This window comes from Mobula birostris, chromosome 2 (assembly GCF_030028105.1).
Source record: "Mobula birostris isolate sMobBir1 chromosome 2, sMobBir1.hap1, whole genome shotgun sequence".
NCBI classification, from domain to species: domain Eukaryota; kingdom Metazoa; phylum Chordata; class Chondrichthyes; order Myliobatiformes; family Myliobatidae; genus Mobula; species Mobula birostris.
The window spans coordinates 7621336-7638118 of NC_092371.1; the positions used below are offsets into that span (position 1 = coordinate 7621336).

The 16783-nt window shown below is 44.1% G+C and overlaps 1 protein-coding gene across 3 annotated transcripts in view; it reads right to left on the minus strand.

Annotated features, from left to right (window-relative positions):
* LOC140211864 (zinc finger protein 687-like) overlaps positions 1-16783 on the minus strand; it is a 76755-nt gene that overhangs the window by 10714 nt on the left and 49258 nt on the right. For all 3 annotated transcript variants that reach the window (XM_072282056.1, XM_072282048.1, XM_072282064.1), the window contains exons 6-9: positions 8641-8803; positions 8283-8546; positions 5323-5435; positions 2304-2436 (exon numbers count right to left, since the gene is read on the minus strand). In XM_072282056.1, the coding sequence (XP_072138157.1) occupies positions 2304-2436; positions 5323-5435; positions 8283-8546; positions 8641-8803 (673 nt within the window). The remainder of the gene's footprint in view (positions 1-2303; positions 2437-5322; positions 5436-8282; positions 8547-8640; positions 8804-16783) is intronic.

Below are 16783 nucleotides of genomic sequence, written 5' to 3' on the forward strand. Positions count from 1 at the left end.
TCAACACTCACTTCTGCCCCATGATACTCTCGAATATCTGGCACGCTGTTAGTAAACGGATGCAAAATATTTATTAAGTTTGTCCACCATTTCTTAGTCCTCCATTACAACTTCTGTCGTGTCATTTTTCTAGTGGTCTAATGTCCACTCTCGCCTCTCTTTTACTCTTTCCATATCTGAAAAAATCTTTGGTATCCTCTTTTGATATTATTGACAAGCTTACCTTCATATTTCATTTTTTTAATCTCCTTATGGCTTTTGTCTGTTACCTTCTCTTGGTTTTTATCCCAATCTTCTAATTCCCCACTAATTTTGCTATATTACATCCACTCTCTTTTATGCAATTTTTGACTTCCCTTGTCAGCTACGGTGATGTCATCCTCCCTTTGGAATACTGCATCTTTGGTATGTATCTATCCTGTGCCTTGTCTTGCCCCCAGAAACTTCCGCCATCATCCCTTCCAATCAACTCCGACCAACTCCTCTCTCATGCCCCTGCCATTCCCTTTATTTGACCGTAATACATCTCACTTCTTCTTCTCTCTCCCAAACTGCAGGGCGAATTCTATCATATTATGATCACTGTCTACTAAGGGTTCCTTTACCCTAAGCTCCCTAATCAGATCTGGTTCATTACACAACACCCAATCCAGAACTGTCTTCTCCCTAGTGGGATTAACCATAAACTGCTCTAAAAAGCCATCTCATAGGCATTTTACAAATCCCCTCTTTTGGGATCCAGCATCAACCTGATTTTCCACAATCTACCTGCATGTTGAAACCTCCCATAACTAAGGTAACATTGACCTTTTTACAAGTCTTTTCTATCTCCTGTTATAATTTGTAGCCCACATCTTGGTTACTGTTCGAAGGCCTATATACAACTCTCATCACAGTCTTTTTACCCTTGCAGTTTCTTAACTGTGCCCACAAAGATTCTGTATCTTCCGATCCTATGTCACTTCTTTCGAAGGATTTGATTTCATTTTTTACCAGTAGACTCACCCTATTGCCTGTCCTTTCGATACGATGTGTATCCTTGGATGTTAAGGTCCAAACTATGATCTACTTCCAGCCACGACTCAGTGATGCCCACAACATCAATCTCTAGATGTGCTACTAGATTATCTACCTTATTTAATACACAGCATGCACTCAAATTTAACACTTTCAGTCCTGTATTCATCACCCTTTTCGATCCCCTCCCCATTACACTTCAACTCATTCCACTGATTGCAATTTTGCCCTATCATCTGCCTGTCCTTCCACACAGTCTCACTACACACTGCATCTAGTTCTATATCAAATGCCCCATCTTCAGTCCTATCACTCCAGTTCCCAGCCTCTGCCAAATTAGTTTAAATACCACCCCCCCCCAACAGTTTTGGCAAACCGGTCTGCAAGGATAATGGTCCTCCACGAGTTCAGGTGTAACCTGTCCCTTTTTCCTCAGAAGAGATCCCAATGATCCAGAAATCTGAACCCCTGGCCCCCGCACCAGCTCCTCAGCCACGCATTCATCTGCCAAATAATCCTATCCTTAGCCTCACTGGCACGTGGCACAATCAGCAATCCAGAGGTTATTACCCTGGGGGTCCTGCTTTTCAGCGTTACTCAAATCCCTCTATGTTCTCTTCTGGACCTCCCCGCCTTTCCTACCCATGTTGTTGGTACCAATTGCACCAAGACTTCTGGCTGCTCACCTTCCCCCCTTTATCCCTGAACCTGGCACCTGGGAGGCAACATACCATCCAGGTATCTCCCTCACGAGCACAGAAATCTCCTGTCTGCTCCTCTGACCATGGAATCCCCATCACTACTGCACCCATCTCCCCCACTTCCCTTCTGAGCCACAGCACGACTGTGGCTCTGCATTCCAAAGACATGCAGGTTGTTGGGTTAACTGACCACAGTAAATTTTTCCTCTGGCTGCGTCCAACAGAGTCCAAACGAGCCCGACTAAGTGACTGAGAAGTGAAATCTGGGAGGGGTTGCTGAGAACGTGCAAAGAACAAAATGGGAAGAGAGCAAGATTAGTTTTAATAGATAGCTGGTACAGATTGTGGGCCAAGTGACCTGTTTCTCTTCTGTATGACTCTAACCAAATACATCTTTCAATTAAATGGAGTTTTCCCTCATAACTCAAGTACCCGAAATTACCCTGAAAGGTTAATAACTGAAGTAAGTTACCCCTATACTGTAGCAGTGTCTGAGTTCTACCTGTAATGCAAATTAAACAGGGCCATTACTTCATCTTCTAACATTGCAGTTCTGCTGTGTGCACTTGTCTCGGCTGATCTTACCTTAATGCTGACTCTCTCGAAGAGGTTCTCCTGGTCCTGGATGTGGTCGGCCAAGTTAATGCCATGGATGACTTGCAGGTGCTTCTCTAATGTCAGACGGCTGCTGAAAGTCCGCTTGCCCTTGATGCAGTGTCTGAAACAGGAGGCTGCACGTCACTACTGAGTCGTACCTGATCGCATGCTTCTAACAGGGTGTTTAAACTCGGGATGTGATAGCAGCTCACGTGAGGTGACTGTGTGCACCACTTACGAGGTGGCACAGTAATGTAACGCTATTGCAGCACCAGCAATGTGAGTTAAATTCCTATTGCGGTCTGTAAAGAGTTTGTACGTTCTCCCCGTGACTTTCCTCCGGGTGTTCTGCTTTCCTCCCTCTCTCCAAAGACATACGGGGTAGCAGGTTAATTGCTCACAAGAAGCTTCAAAGAGTGCAGACAGGTGATCTTAGAGGTATACAAGATTATGAGAGGTGTAGGTAGAGTGAAATGGTTCGTGCTGGCAGTGTAGTGGTTAACACAAAATAATCTGCAGATGCTGTGATCAAAGCAACACTTTCAGTACGCTGGATGAACTCAGCAGGTCGGGCAGCATCAGTCAGAAACGATGAGTCAATGTTTTGGGCCAGAACCCTTTGTCAGGACTGAAGAATGAAAGATGGGGAAGGATTTGAAGAATGCTTGTAGCTTCAGTTGAAAGACCAGTAATTTGAAAGACAAAGGGGTGGGGGAGGGGAAGCATTGACATCATAGCCCTGAAAACAATGGGTGGTAGAAGAAGGAGGCGGAACCATGAGGGAGCTGGGGGAGGGGGTAGAGTGAAATAGGGATAGGGGAAGGGAGGGGGAGGGAATTACCAGAAGTTGGAGAATTCTATCTTCATACCAAGGGGGTGGAGACTACCTAGACGGTATATGAGGTGTTGCTCCTCCAACCTGAGTTTAGCCTCATCATGGCAGTAGAGGAGGCCATGTATGGACATATCTGAATGGGAATGGGAAGCAGAGTTGAAGTGGGTGGCTACCCGGAGATCTGGTTTCTAGACTCCGACTTGGAACATGAGGTCCAGGGTTCGTCACTGGCCGGCTCCTTGCGAGCTTTCCATCTGTGCTGGGTTGAACGTTGTGCTACCCTTGTAAAACAGACAAACGGTAAAGCAGCAGCCAGGTTGCCACCCGTGCGCCAAACAACACGCAGCGAGGAACGCTTGCCCCTCAGGTTGGGTGAGACTAGAACTAGAGGTGAAAGGTTTAGGGTGAAAGGTGTAATATTTAAGTGGAAGCTTCTTCACTCAGAGTGGTGCGAGTGTGGAACGAGCTGTCAGCAGAAGTGGTAGCAGCAGGTTCAATTGTAACATTTAAGAGAAGTTTGTAGGTACATGGATGAGAGAGGGATGGAGGGCCATGGTCTAGGTGCAAGAAGGTGGGACCAGGCAGAAGATCAGGTAATTTGGCAACGTGGGCTTGTTTGGCCAGAAGGACCTGTTACACTGTTGTATCGCTAAATAAATAAACAGAGGGAATTCTTTGTAAACATTTAAAGAGTCTTCAAAACACAAGGTATTTTAGGAGCAAAGGAGAGTGCTGAGGAAGGAGTTGCTGCTGATATGGAGGAGGAAGTGACCGTGGTATTTGGAAATGGTTAAAATAGACAGGCAGGAGGTCACAACTGTGTACAGGAATAGGCCCTTTGGTCCACAATGGCTAAATATAAGGTCAAATTAAAATAAATGTCTTTGTCTGCACATGATCTATATTCCTCCATATTCATTTCATGTGTCTATCTAAAGAGCTTCTAAACTGCTCTATTGTATCTGCTTCCACCAGCATCCCTGGCAGCCCATTTCACGCACTCACCATTCTGTGTAAGAAAACATTTACCCCCAGATCTCTCTTACACTTTCCCCTTTTCACCCTGAAGGCATGAACTGCAGAATTTGACATTTTTACAGGCAGGAAAGAGACTTTCTGTGCCCTGCATACTTTTATATTCCTCAGGGCTCCTCTCAGCCTCTCCCGAGGAAACAACCGAAGTCAAAACTACCCAAACTGTCAAACCAAACAGAAATTGGGTGAGAAGTTTGTGGAAATCTGTGCTTAATTCTGGCCTTACTATCATTTGCCGCTCCAGCTCTCCATTCTACTGGTCTGCCTGCAGCCTCCTCCGCAGTCACCGAGAGGCTCCTCTGGCAGCTCACTTGCTCATTCCACATGTCCACAACATTAAAAAGTTGACCCTCAGGTCCCTTTTAAATCTTTCCCCACCTACCTTAAACCTGGTCCACTAGCTTTTGATTCCCTTTCCCTTTCACGCAAATTTGGAAGGAGAGGCTTCATAATGGAAAGATTGCAACCTCTCCATTATGAAGCTTCTCCTTCCAAATTTGCGAGAATGCTAGTTGTAGGCTAATGGTGTGTCCCCTTCCGTCCCTCTCCCCACCCCTCCATTCCACCTTCACCCCACCCCTCCTGCCACCATTCCGACTCTCCCCCAGTCTCTCTTCCCCCTCCTCCGTCTCTCCCTGCCACTTTCCCCTCTCCCTCCTGTCTCTCTCACCTTCCCAATTCATTCACCCCACCCCTCCCTCCCGTCCCTCCTGCCCTTTCATCTCACTTCCCACCCCTGCCTACCCTCCCATCTCCCTCTCTCTACCCCACCCCACCTGCCCTTCCGTCTCTCTCCCCTAGACCTCCTTTCAGTCCCTCAAACTCCGCCTTTCCATCTCTCCCCCACCCCTTCCTCCCCTCTCGCTCATCTTTCTCGCTTCTCTCCCTCACCCCTCCTGCCATTCCAACTCTCCCCTCAAGTCTCTCCTCCCCACTTTCCATCTCTCTCTCCCCTCCCTTCTGTCTTTCTCTCTCCTCCCTTCCATCTCTATCTCTCTCTCTCCACCCCACCCTTCCATCTCTCTCCCCTCTATATTGTCCAGTGGACAACGGCTGCGTTTCCCTGGTAAACTGTCACCAGTCCCGCCTCCAGTCTCTGGGGGAAGAGGTTTTCCGGCCGGTAGTAGGCTCAGTTACCTGCAGTTGTAAACACGCTTGATCCCCTCGTGGTTCACTCGAACGTGCCTTCGCAAACTGGGCGCCGAACAGAACGACCGTTCGCAGAGACGGCATGGGAACTTCTTCATCGCCTGTTGACGACATCCAGCATGAGACGTGGCGGAGGAAAAGAAATTCGCCACTGATTCACAAAGCTCCATTTATACTGCACCCCCTTCCATTTTGGCATCTGAAACCTTTTTACAAAGCACCACCGAATACTTTTGGCAGGGGAATATCTCACTGCATTTCATTTCATGCCTCCTTACATGGAACAGCTCACCCTGAACACATCATATTGATCAATCCCAAAGGCCAGTGGCTATCGTTCATTAGGAGTTTGAGGAAATTTGGTATGTCACCAAAGGCTCCGGCAAATTTCGACAGATATACTGCAGAGAGCATGCTCTCAGATTGCATTATCGCCTGGTATGGAGGCTCCACTTTACAGGACTGAGCAAAGCTGCTGAGCGTTGTAGACTCATCATGGGCACTCGTCTCCCCGCCACTAACGACAGAAAGGCAGCCTTCTCATTACTGCCATCTGACAGCAGGTACAGCAGCCTGAAGATGCACAACGTCTGAAGAACAGCTTCTTCCCTCCCATCCCTGTTATCAGATTTCTGAATGGTTCACGAACCTGTGAATACTATCTCACCATTTTGCAGTACTCATTATATTTCTTAGAGTTGCTATTTTTCTCGTAGTTTAACTTTTTCTATGCTGCTCATATTATTATATGATCACCTCCGTGTGTACTTGTTCAGTAATTGGAGTGTTGCTGATTCTGTATTTTTCTAGAAGCTTCCAAGATTTTCTACATCAGGTGTCACACCTCTCGAATCTGACTATTTCATAGGCCGCATGTTATCACTGGAATGTGCTTCATCTTTCCGCTGAGCTAGTTTTTTTTAGGACCACAATTTCTTTGCCTTTTCTTTGTTCTCCTCCTCTGCTTTTTCTCCCTCTTTACAGTGACAGTGAGTTGGTTACTGCTAAAAATACCAAGATTTCTGGCTCCCCTCCCCCTTGAGAATGCTGCGGACCTGATCTGAGACAACCCTAAACCAGGCACCATACCACCCAGGTGTCTCCTTAACGCCCACAGAAACTTGTGTCTGCTCCTCTAACAATGGAACCCCCTATCACTACTGCAGTTCTCTTCTTCCCTCTTCCCTTCTGAGCCACAGCACCAGATTCAATGCCAGAGATCCAGTCGCTGTGGCTCTCCCCTGGTAGGTCACCCCCTCAACAGTATCCAAAGAGGTACTCTGCACTGGCTGTCCATTTCTTTTCCCTCTCCTGACAGTCACCCAAGTACTTGTTTCCTGCAACTCCTATCTATCACCTCATTTTCCTGTATGAGCCGAAGGTCACCGGGACAGCGCTCCAGTTCCTTAACGTGTTCCCTGAAGAGCTGCAGCTCAGTGCACCTGGTTATCTGGGAGACTGGCAATCTTCTGGAATTTCCACATTTCAAACAAAGATCACAACACAGCCCCTGGAGCCAATCTCACTGCACTAACTATGAACTAACAGACAAAGAACGAAGAAGAAACTAACCAGAAATGTACCTCATTCGAGTTTGTTGAGCCCAAGCCCCTACTCTAACACTGGTTCACTCACACAATGGCCTCTCCTCATTTTTAATCGCCCTTGCTAATGAATTGTGTGTGATTCGATTAGGCTGCTAGAAAATGCTGAAAGACCACAAATAAGGAGGGAGGAGAAGATGGCGGCGCGATACAGCTCGCAGCAGCCACTCCGGTGGTGATGTCTGTCATTTGTCAAGTAGGATGCCGTGCACAATCTTGATTTGATGGAGATGGATGTGAGAGCACGGAGGAACATCTGGTGAAACTTATGAAATGCCTGCTTCGCTGCTGCTGCTACTGTGTGGTCCAGAATCTCCAGAGAAGGCCCGGAGTCCTCTGCTTTGCTTGTTGCTCGGTGGCCGGGGTGGGGTCGAAGAGCTCGGCAGAGGATGGTGCTCAGAGAGGCTGCGTCGGAGGGGCTGGTCGGAGGCTCGAAGTTTTCGGACAGACTCAGAGTCTGCTGTGGTCGGGTGCTTCCGATGGTGCTACATCGGCAAGTTGGCGGCGCTTGGAGGTTCATGGTAGGGAGAGCTCCTCCTTCTACCGCCTGCGTGAGATTATAAGTCTATCCGGACTTTGAGACTTTTTTTTAAACTGTGCCCTGCTCTTTATCAAATTATGGTATTGCTTTGCACTGTTGTAACTATATGTTATAATTATGTGGTTTTGTCAGTTTTAGTCTTGGTTTGTCCTGTGTTTTCTTGTGATATCATTCTGGAGGAATGCCGTATCATTTTTAAATGCATGCATTTCTAAATGACAATAAACGAGGACTGAGTGTCCCCATAATCTAATCTAATATTCCTTTTTAAAATCTCTTGGCGCAAGCTGTGTGTCCCAATTGACCAGAATCCACAGTGCTGGGAACAAGAGCTGTAAGGAAGCCTTGAAAGTGAATAGTAGTGAAAGGTCGTAGAATCAGTTCGGAGTTGTGGTGATTGAAGTTATCCACCGCTGGCTCAGGACCCTGATGGTTGTAGGGTAATAACTGTTCCCAAATCTGGTGGACCTAAGGCTTTTGCAACTATGCTGTCCTTGCCCTGGGAGTAGATGATAGGATAATGTAGAGGGAGGCTTACTCTGTACTTTCTCTGACCTGGGACAGTGCAGAGGGAGCTACAGCACAGTACAGGCACTTTGGTTCACAATGTTGTGCTGATCTTTGTATCTACTCCAAGGTCATTCCAACCTTTCCCTCCCACAGAGCCCTCTATTTTCCTTTCATCCCTTTTCTCCTCAACTAATCGGTGCTGTGCCTGCCCTGGGAGGGCTTGGTGAGAGCTCAAAGCACGCGGGTTGCTTGTCAGCCCAGGTCCGCGGATGCTCCTGCCCTCGGTCACTCACTTTGCCATGATCCTTCTTCATGTGGGTCACGTACTCCTCGCGCTCTGGGAACCACATCTGGCACTGGCTGCACGTCCAGCCGGCGTTCTTCAGCTTCAGCCTCATCTCCTTCCGCCGCTGTAAGCTCAGCACGTCCTTGGGGCTGGAGGACGACTCGTCGGTTAACGAGTCCACCGAGTCTGGGCTTGACTTTGGCGCTGGTTTGACGGGCGTGGCCGGCTGGCTCTGCACGGGCTCCTCGCTCTTCAGGCTGGAGTGGGTGCTCTGGAGGGGAAGAAAGCCACATTCACAGGTTGCACTAGACAAACAGAGCTACCGCCTGGCCACCCCCCTACCTCCACCACCCACCCCGGCTCACCTTAACGTGCTCCATCATTGTCCGTTTCTGGGCATAAAGCACCGGGCACTGCGGGCATTTAAAGACAGCGACACGCTGCTTCGTCAGATGCTGGTCAAAGTGGGCGCTCAACAACGGCTGGTGGGTGAAGACGGTGTCACACATGGCACACTTGTGAATCACCCTGTGAGGGTGGGAGAAGAGAGGGAGAAGACTTACTTGAGTCATAGACCACAGAAACAGACTCTTCAGCCCACCTAGTGTATGCTGAACTGTTATTCTGCTTCCCCCCCGCCCCATACACCTGCACCCAGACCACAGCCCTCTGTGCACCTCCCATCCATGTACTTATCCAAAATTTTCCTAAATGTTGCAATCAAATCTAATCTACATCCACCACATCTGCTGGCAGCTCTCACCATCCTGTGAGTGACCTTTGCTTTCGTTCCTTTCCGCACCTTGTGGAGCATTGGGCGGCAACTTTTGCCGTTTCTTTGTTTTTTTTTTATGAAGCCCAGTTGCCAACTTGACACTCAACCCAGCACAGATGGAAAACGTGCAAGAAGCTGGCCAGATCCGACCCCAGGGCTGCTCACCTCGAAGTCTAGTGTGGATGTCTCTACACCACCAGCTGGCTATGACCCTATCTATACCCCTCATTTTTGTATACTCCCATAAGATCTCCCACACACCAGGGAGTAAAGTCCTAACTGATTCAACCTTTCCCTATAACCCAGATCTTCGTTCCAGCAACATCCTTGCAAGTTTTCTCTGAACTCTTTCAAACAGCTACCCTGTAGGTATGTGATAAGAACTGCACACAGTTACTTCAGAGCAACTCTAACGCAACCCGCACGCAACATGGCACGGGATGGCCCACATCTTGTTGCCTGAACAAATGCCACTCCCTTTGCTTCTGAATGAGATAAAATCAAAATACAGAACAGTGCAGCCCAATGGTGAAGACAGATGAAACTGATCCCTTCGGTCTGCACGTGATCCACATCTCTCCATATTCATGCATCTGTCCAACAGCTTCCTAAACACCACTTTTATATCTGTTCCCACCACTACCTTGGACTTGGACAATGTCTCCCATCCACTACATAATGCACTGGTTGGGCACAGGAGTACATTCAGCCAGAGACTCATTCCACTGAGATGCAACACAGAGCGTCATAGGAAGTCATTCCTGCCAGTGGCCATCAAACTTTACAACTCCTCCCTTGGAGGGTCAGACACCCAGAGCCAATAGGCTGGTCCTGGACTTATTTCCTGGCACAATTTACATATTACTATTTAACTATTTATGGTTTTATTACTATTTAATTATTTATGGTGCAACTGTAACGAAAACCAATTTCCCCCGGGATCAATAAAGTATGACTACGACTATGACTACCTCTGGCAGCCCGCTCCAAGCACCCACCATTCTTGTAAAAAAGAATCTTCAACCCTCCACTCACACCCCACATCTTCCACTCCCACAGCGTTAGGATGGTTATTTGAGGCTTCAGCGAGGAGAGGCTTGTGTGAGAGAAGGTGGAAAAAGTTGTAGGTAGATTCCCTCCCACCCCCAATTTTATTCGTTGTTTCCCTTCTTTATAATTGCACAGTTAGAACAGCAGAGATGACAGGCAGGATAGTTGAATGCTCCGCTTGAGGGGTGTGGGAAGGCAGGGAGACATCCAGTGTCCCTGATGACCACAGTTGCAAAAAGTGCATCCAGCTGCAGCTTCTAACACTCTGTTGTAAGGAGTTGGAGTTGGAGTTGGAGCTGGAGCTGGAGCTGGAGCTGGAGCTGGAGCTGGAGCTGGAGTTGGAGTTGGAGTTGGAGTTGGAGCTGGAGTTGGAGCTGGAGTTGGAGTTGGAGCTGGAGTTGGAGTTGGAGTTGGAAGGATGCTTGATCACTCAGGATGCTGAGGGAGTGATAACTAGGACATATAGAGAGGCAGTTACACCCAAGGTGCAGGACACAAGAAACTGGATGACAGTCAGGAAGGGGAAGGGGTTAACCACCCCTGTGGCCATCCCCCTCAACACCAGGTATACACTTTGGATACACTGGAGGCTTTTACAAGAAGTCTGGATAAGGACATAGACGTAAGGAAGATGGAGGGATATGGACATGGTGTAGGTAGGAGAGATTAGTGTTTGGGTGGCTTTGATTTGTTTTTTAGTTGGTTCTGCACAGCACTGGGCTGAACGGCCTGTTCCTGTGCTGTCCTCTTCTGGGTCCCATGTTCTGGGGTGACCTAGCAGAGGAAAGAGTCACAGCGGTCAAGTCTCAGCCACTGAGTCTGACTCTGAAGGGAAGGGGAGACAAGAAGTGATCTGCAGTCATAGGGTATTCGCTAGTTAGGGGAACAGAAAGGAGGGTGTGTGGATGGGAACAAGATTCCCGGATGCTATGTTGCCTCCCAGGTGCCAGGGTCTAGGACATCTTGGATCGAGTCCCCGGCATTCTTAAGTGAAAGGGTGAGCAGCCAGAGGTCATGATCCAATGACATAGGTAGGAAGAGTGATGAGGTTCTGTGAAGTGAGTTTAGGGAGTTAGTGCTAAGCTAAAGGTCAGAACCTCCAGGGTTGCGATCTCAGGATTGCTATCTGTGCCACGTACTAGTGAGGTCAGAAATAGGAAGATCATACAGTTTTACACGCGGCTAAGGAGTTGGTGTAGGAGGAGGGAGGTGTCAGATTTTTGGATCAATGGACTCTCTCCCAGGGAAGGTGAGACCTGTACAGAACAGACAGTTTGTATCTTAACTGGAGGGACACTAATATCCTAGCAGGAAGGTTTGCTAGTGCTGCACGGGGGGTTTAAACCAGAATTGCAGGGGTATGGGAACAAGAGTGTCAGAACAGATAGTGGAGAAATTGTGGAGAAAGATATTAAGATCTCAGACAAGGTCAGGAATTAAAACATTGAGCAGGGTGCGACTAATGCTCTGAGTTATTGGATGCAAGAAGTATTGTATGAAAGGCAGGTGAGCTCAGGGCATGGATCAACACATGGAATTATGATATTGTAGCCATTAGTGAGACTTGGTTACAGGATGAACAAGATTGGGAGCTCAATATTCCGGGGTTCTGTTGTTTTACATGTGACAAGAGCGGCAGGGATTAAAGGGGGAGGGGTGGCATTACTAGTCAGTGAAAATGTCACAGCAGTGCTCAGTCAGGACAGACGGGAGAGCTCACCTAGTGAGGCTTTATGGTGGATTTGAGGAATAAAAAAAAAAGGTATGACCACATTAAAGGGGCTATACCTTGACAAAATTGGCAAACTGTTGGCTAATCAACTGAAGTCTAATTATGTTAAATCTCAAATTAATCAGATTTATAACCAAAATGACCGACTGATACTTGATCATGCGGGGATTAATCAAACCTTCTGTGATTTTTATTCTTCCTTATATCAATCAAGAGTCTCCTCGAGATTCTAAATATATGAATGATTTTTTAGATAACCTAGACTTCCCTGAGATTTCACAGGATATGTCTTCTATGTTAGATACTCCCATTATCACGGATGAGATTAAGAATGTTATTTTCTCTATGAATTTGGGGAAAGCTCCTGGCCCTGATGGGTTTACCGTAGAATTTTATAAATGTTTCGCACCTTCATTAATCCCTTGATTCTGTAGGGTTTTTGAGGCTTCATTAAAACTTGGTAAACTTCCCGAATCTTTCAATAGAGCGTCAATCTCTCTAATATTAAAGAAGGATAAAGATCCTGCTCAATGTGCATCTTATAGACCAATATCTTTATTAAATGTTGATACTATAGTTTTTTCTAAGTTATTAGCAAACAGATTAGAAAAAGTACTTCCTTTTATTATTTCGGAAGACCAAACGGGTTTTATTAAAGGTCGTTACTCTTTTTATAACATTCACACACTGTTAAATATTGTTCCTGAGTGTGTTATCTCTTTAGATGCTGAGAAAGCTTTTGATAGAGTAGAATGGCCCTACTTATTTAAGGTGCTTGAAATGTTTAATTTTAGCTCGAAATTTATATCCTGGATTAAACTGTTATATCATTCTCCTGTAGCCTCGGTCCGTACTAACTCTCTAAGCTCACCTTTTTTCCCTCTTTTTCGAGGTACTCGACAAGGTTGTCCTCTTAGTCCTTTATTATTTGATATTGCATTAGAACCTCTTGCAATTGCCATTCGAGAATCTCCAAATATTACTGGGATAACTCGGGGCTTAAAGTCCCATAAAATATCACTCTATGCTGATGACTTACTTTTATATTTTTCTAATCCCCAAAAATCCATCCCTGCTGTTTTAGAACTATTAGCACAATTTGGTCTTTTTTCAGGTTATAAATTAAATCTTAGTAAGAGTGAACTTTTCCCGATTAATAAACAACTTCCCTTATATCATAACTTTCCATTTAAATTGATTAATAATTATTTTTCATATCTTCTAAATACAAAGATTTATTTAAGATTAACTTTTTACCCTTAATTGACCATATTATTCAACTTTCATCTAAATGGTTTCCTTTATATTAACTTTGATTGGTTGTATTAATGCAGTTAAGATGTTTTTTTTGCCAAAATTTTTATATATATTTCAGGCATTACCAATTTTTGTTCCAAAATCTTTTTTTGATAAAGTTGACTCCAAAATTTCTTCATTTATTTGGCAAAATAAAAACCCGAGACTGGGTAAAATACATTTACAGAAAGCTAAGAGAGATGGAGGCTTAGCATTACCTAACTTTCGATTTTATTATTGGGCAATTAATATTTGACATATGAAATTTTGGTTACTTGACCAGAATATACTATCCATTCCTAAATGGGTAGCATTGGAATTACAATCTGTTCAGGGTTATACACTTGGCTCTATTTTAGGTTCCTCTCTTCCTTTTGATTTGAAACGCCTTAAACAGGTATCTAACCCGATAGTTAAATATACCTTATGTATTTGGTTTCAATTCAGAAAATTTTTTGATCTTAACCAATTTGGGCTAGCGATTCCTATTTTAGTTAACATATTTTTTCCTCCCTCTTTTACGAATCGTGCTTTTCAAATTTGGAAGACTAAGTGTATTTCACGGTTTTTGGATTTATTTTTAGATGGTTCCCTTATGTCTTTTGAACAATTATCTAATAAATATAATTTATCAAGAACACATTTTTTTAGATATCTATAAGTTAGAAATTTCCTAAGTACTATACTTTCCTCCTTTTCAATGCTTCCTCCTACATATATTTTAGGTACTATAATTAACCTTAATCCATGTCAGAAAGGTGCATTGGCTATGATTTATAATATTATTATGAAACTTAGGAAAGCTCCATTTGATAAGATTAGGGTATTGGGAACAGGAATTGGGGTTTATCATTTCCGTGGATGACTGGGGGCAGATTTTACAATTAGTCAATACTTCCTCTATCTGTGCTAAACATTCCCTAATTCAATTTAAAGTTGTTCATAGAGCACATATGTCCAAAGATAAATTAGCTCGCTTTTATTCTCATGTTAATCCTTTTTGTGATAGATGTCTGGGGAAGATAGCCTCTTTAACTCATATGTTTTGGTCTTGTCCTACTCTGGAAACTTTTTGGAGAGACATTTTTAATATTATCTCCAAGGTATTGAATATAGATATCTCTCCTCACCCTATTACTGCTATCTTCGGACTACCTAAAATTTCCAGTAATCTTTCTCCTTCAGCCCGTAGAATGATTGCATTTCTTACTTTAATGGCGAAAAGATGTATCTTACAACACTGGAAAGAGCTTAATGCTCCAACTACCTTTTTTTGGTTTTCTCAGACGATATTATGCATGAATTTGGAGAAAATTAGAAGCAATCTTTATGATTGCTCATTTAAATTTGAACAGACTTGGAGATCTTTTATTCAATATTTTCATTTAATGTAATATATACCCTTCTTGTTTTTTTTTACTGTTTTTAATGGAGGTCGGGATTGAGGATGTGATTTTAAGTTTTTTAACTCTGTTTGGTTTCAAGTTAGCCCATTGCTTTGCTTTTAGTTAGTTGCACGGTGGTTTTTTTGGGGTTTTTTTTTTCCTTTTCTCTATTGATATATATATAAAAATTAGTATACTATTATGTTACCTTGGTACGTTATGTTTAAATTACATTGTTTGTACCATTTTTTTTGTATTAATATCTCCTGTAATTTTATTATATTCTAACAGTGTATTAGTGCCTATATGGCTTACCTTTTTGTATACTTATTCAATAAAAAGATTTAAAAAGAAAAAGAAAGAGGCTATACCTCAGACCACCTAACAGTCTGCAGGGTTTGGAGAAGCACATTTGTAGAGATTGCAGACTGTTGGAAGAAACACAAGTTTGTATAGTAGGCGATTTTAACTTTCCACATACTAACTGGGACTCCCATACTGTAAAAGGACTACATGGGATAGTTTATCAAATGTACTCATGAAAGTTTCCTTAATCAGTGCAAACAAGTCCCAACTAGACAGAGTGATTTGCTATTGGGGAATGAGATAGGGCATGCGACAGAAGTTTGTGCAGGGGAACACTTTGCATCCAGTGACTGCAATGCCATTAGTTTCAAAGTAAATATGGAAACGGATAGGTCTGGCTCATGGGTGAGATTTTAAATCGGAGACAGGCCAATGTTGATGGTATCAGAAAAGATCTGGTAAGTGTGGAATAGAACAGGCTATTTTCTGGCAAAGGTGTTCTTGGTAAGTTGGGGGGGGGGGGGCTTCAAAAATGAAATTTTGATAATGCAGAGTTTGTATGTGCCTGTCAGAATAAAAGGTAGAGATAACAGGGTTAGGAAATCTTGGTTTTCAAGATATCGAGGCCCTGGTAAAGAACTAAAAAGGTGCATATCAGGTATAGGCAGGTAGGTACAAATAAGATACTTGAGTAGTATAAGAAATGCAAGAGAACACTTAAAGAAATCAGCAAGGCTAAAAGCAAGCATGATGTTGCCCTCGCAGACAATGTGAAAGAGAATCCTATGGGCTTCTACAGCTATGTTAAAAGCAAAAGGATAGCAAGGGACAAAACTGGTCTTCTGGAAGTTCAGAGTGGTAATCCATGTGTGGAGCCAAAAAGAGATGGGGAGATTTTAAATGGATTTTTTGCATCTGGATTTACTCATGTGACAGACAGAGTCAATAGATGTGGGGCGAAGCAGCAGCAAGATTATGAACCCTGTACAGATGATAGAGGAGGAGGTGTTTGCAGTCTCGAGGCACATTAGGGTGGATAAATCCTCAGGGCCTGATAAGGTATTCCCTTGGACTCCGTGGGAAGTGTGCAGAAATTGCCAGGGCCCTAGCAGAGATACTTAAATCATCCTTAGCAACAGGTGAGGTACCGGATGACTGGAGGATAGCTAATGTTGTTCCACTGTTTAAGAAAGGCTAATAAAGATAAACCAGGAAATTATAGGCCGGTGAGCCTGACATCAGTAGTGGTAAAGTTGAAATGTACTCTAAAGGACTGGTATACAAGTATTGTACCGTGAAACAATATTACAAAAAAAATAAGAGACATCTTGGGCATCAAAGTATGCAGTGAAAACATCACTAATTTCAAATATGCAGATGACACTGTGTTAATTGCAAGTACGGAGGAAGAACTACAAAACTTAATTGATATAATTGTTGAAGAAAGTGCAAAAATGGGTCTATCTATCAGTTGCAAAAAGACAAAATGTATGGTGATATCCAAAAAGGAGAATCCTATCTGCAGGCTGAGAATAAATGGGGAAGACATAAAACAAGTACAGAACTTTTGCTACTTAGGAAGCTGGGTGACATCAGACGGCAGGTGCGACTTGGACATCAAAAGAAGAATAGGGATGGCAAAAGACACCTTTACGAGAATGAAGAATATACTGACCAATACTAAACTAGGCATGACAACCCACCTCAGAGTACTGAAATGTTATGTTTATCCAGTTATGTCATATGGCTCAGAATGTTGGACAATATCTCGTAACATGAGGAAACGAATTGTAGCAGCAGAGATGTGGTTTTTGAGGAGGATACAAAGAATATCATGGACGAAATCAATATCTAATGAGGATGTCATGAATAGAGCAAACACAAAATGAGAAATAATGTATGAGATCATGAAAATGCAACGTAACTTCATTGGACATGTGATTAGGAACCATGAGTTAGAATGC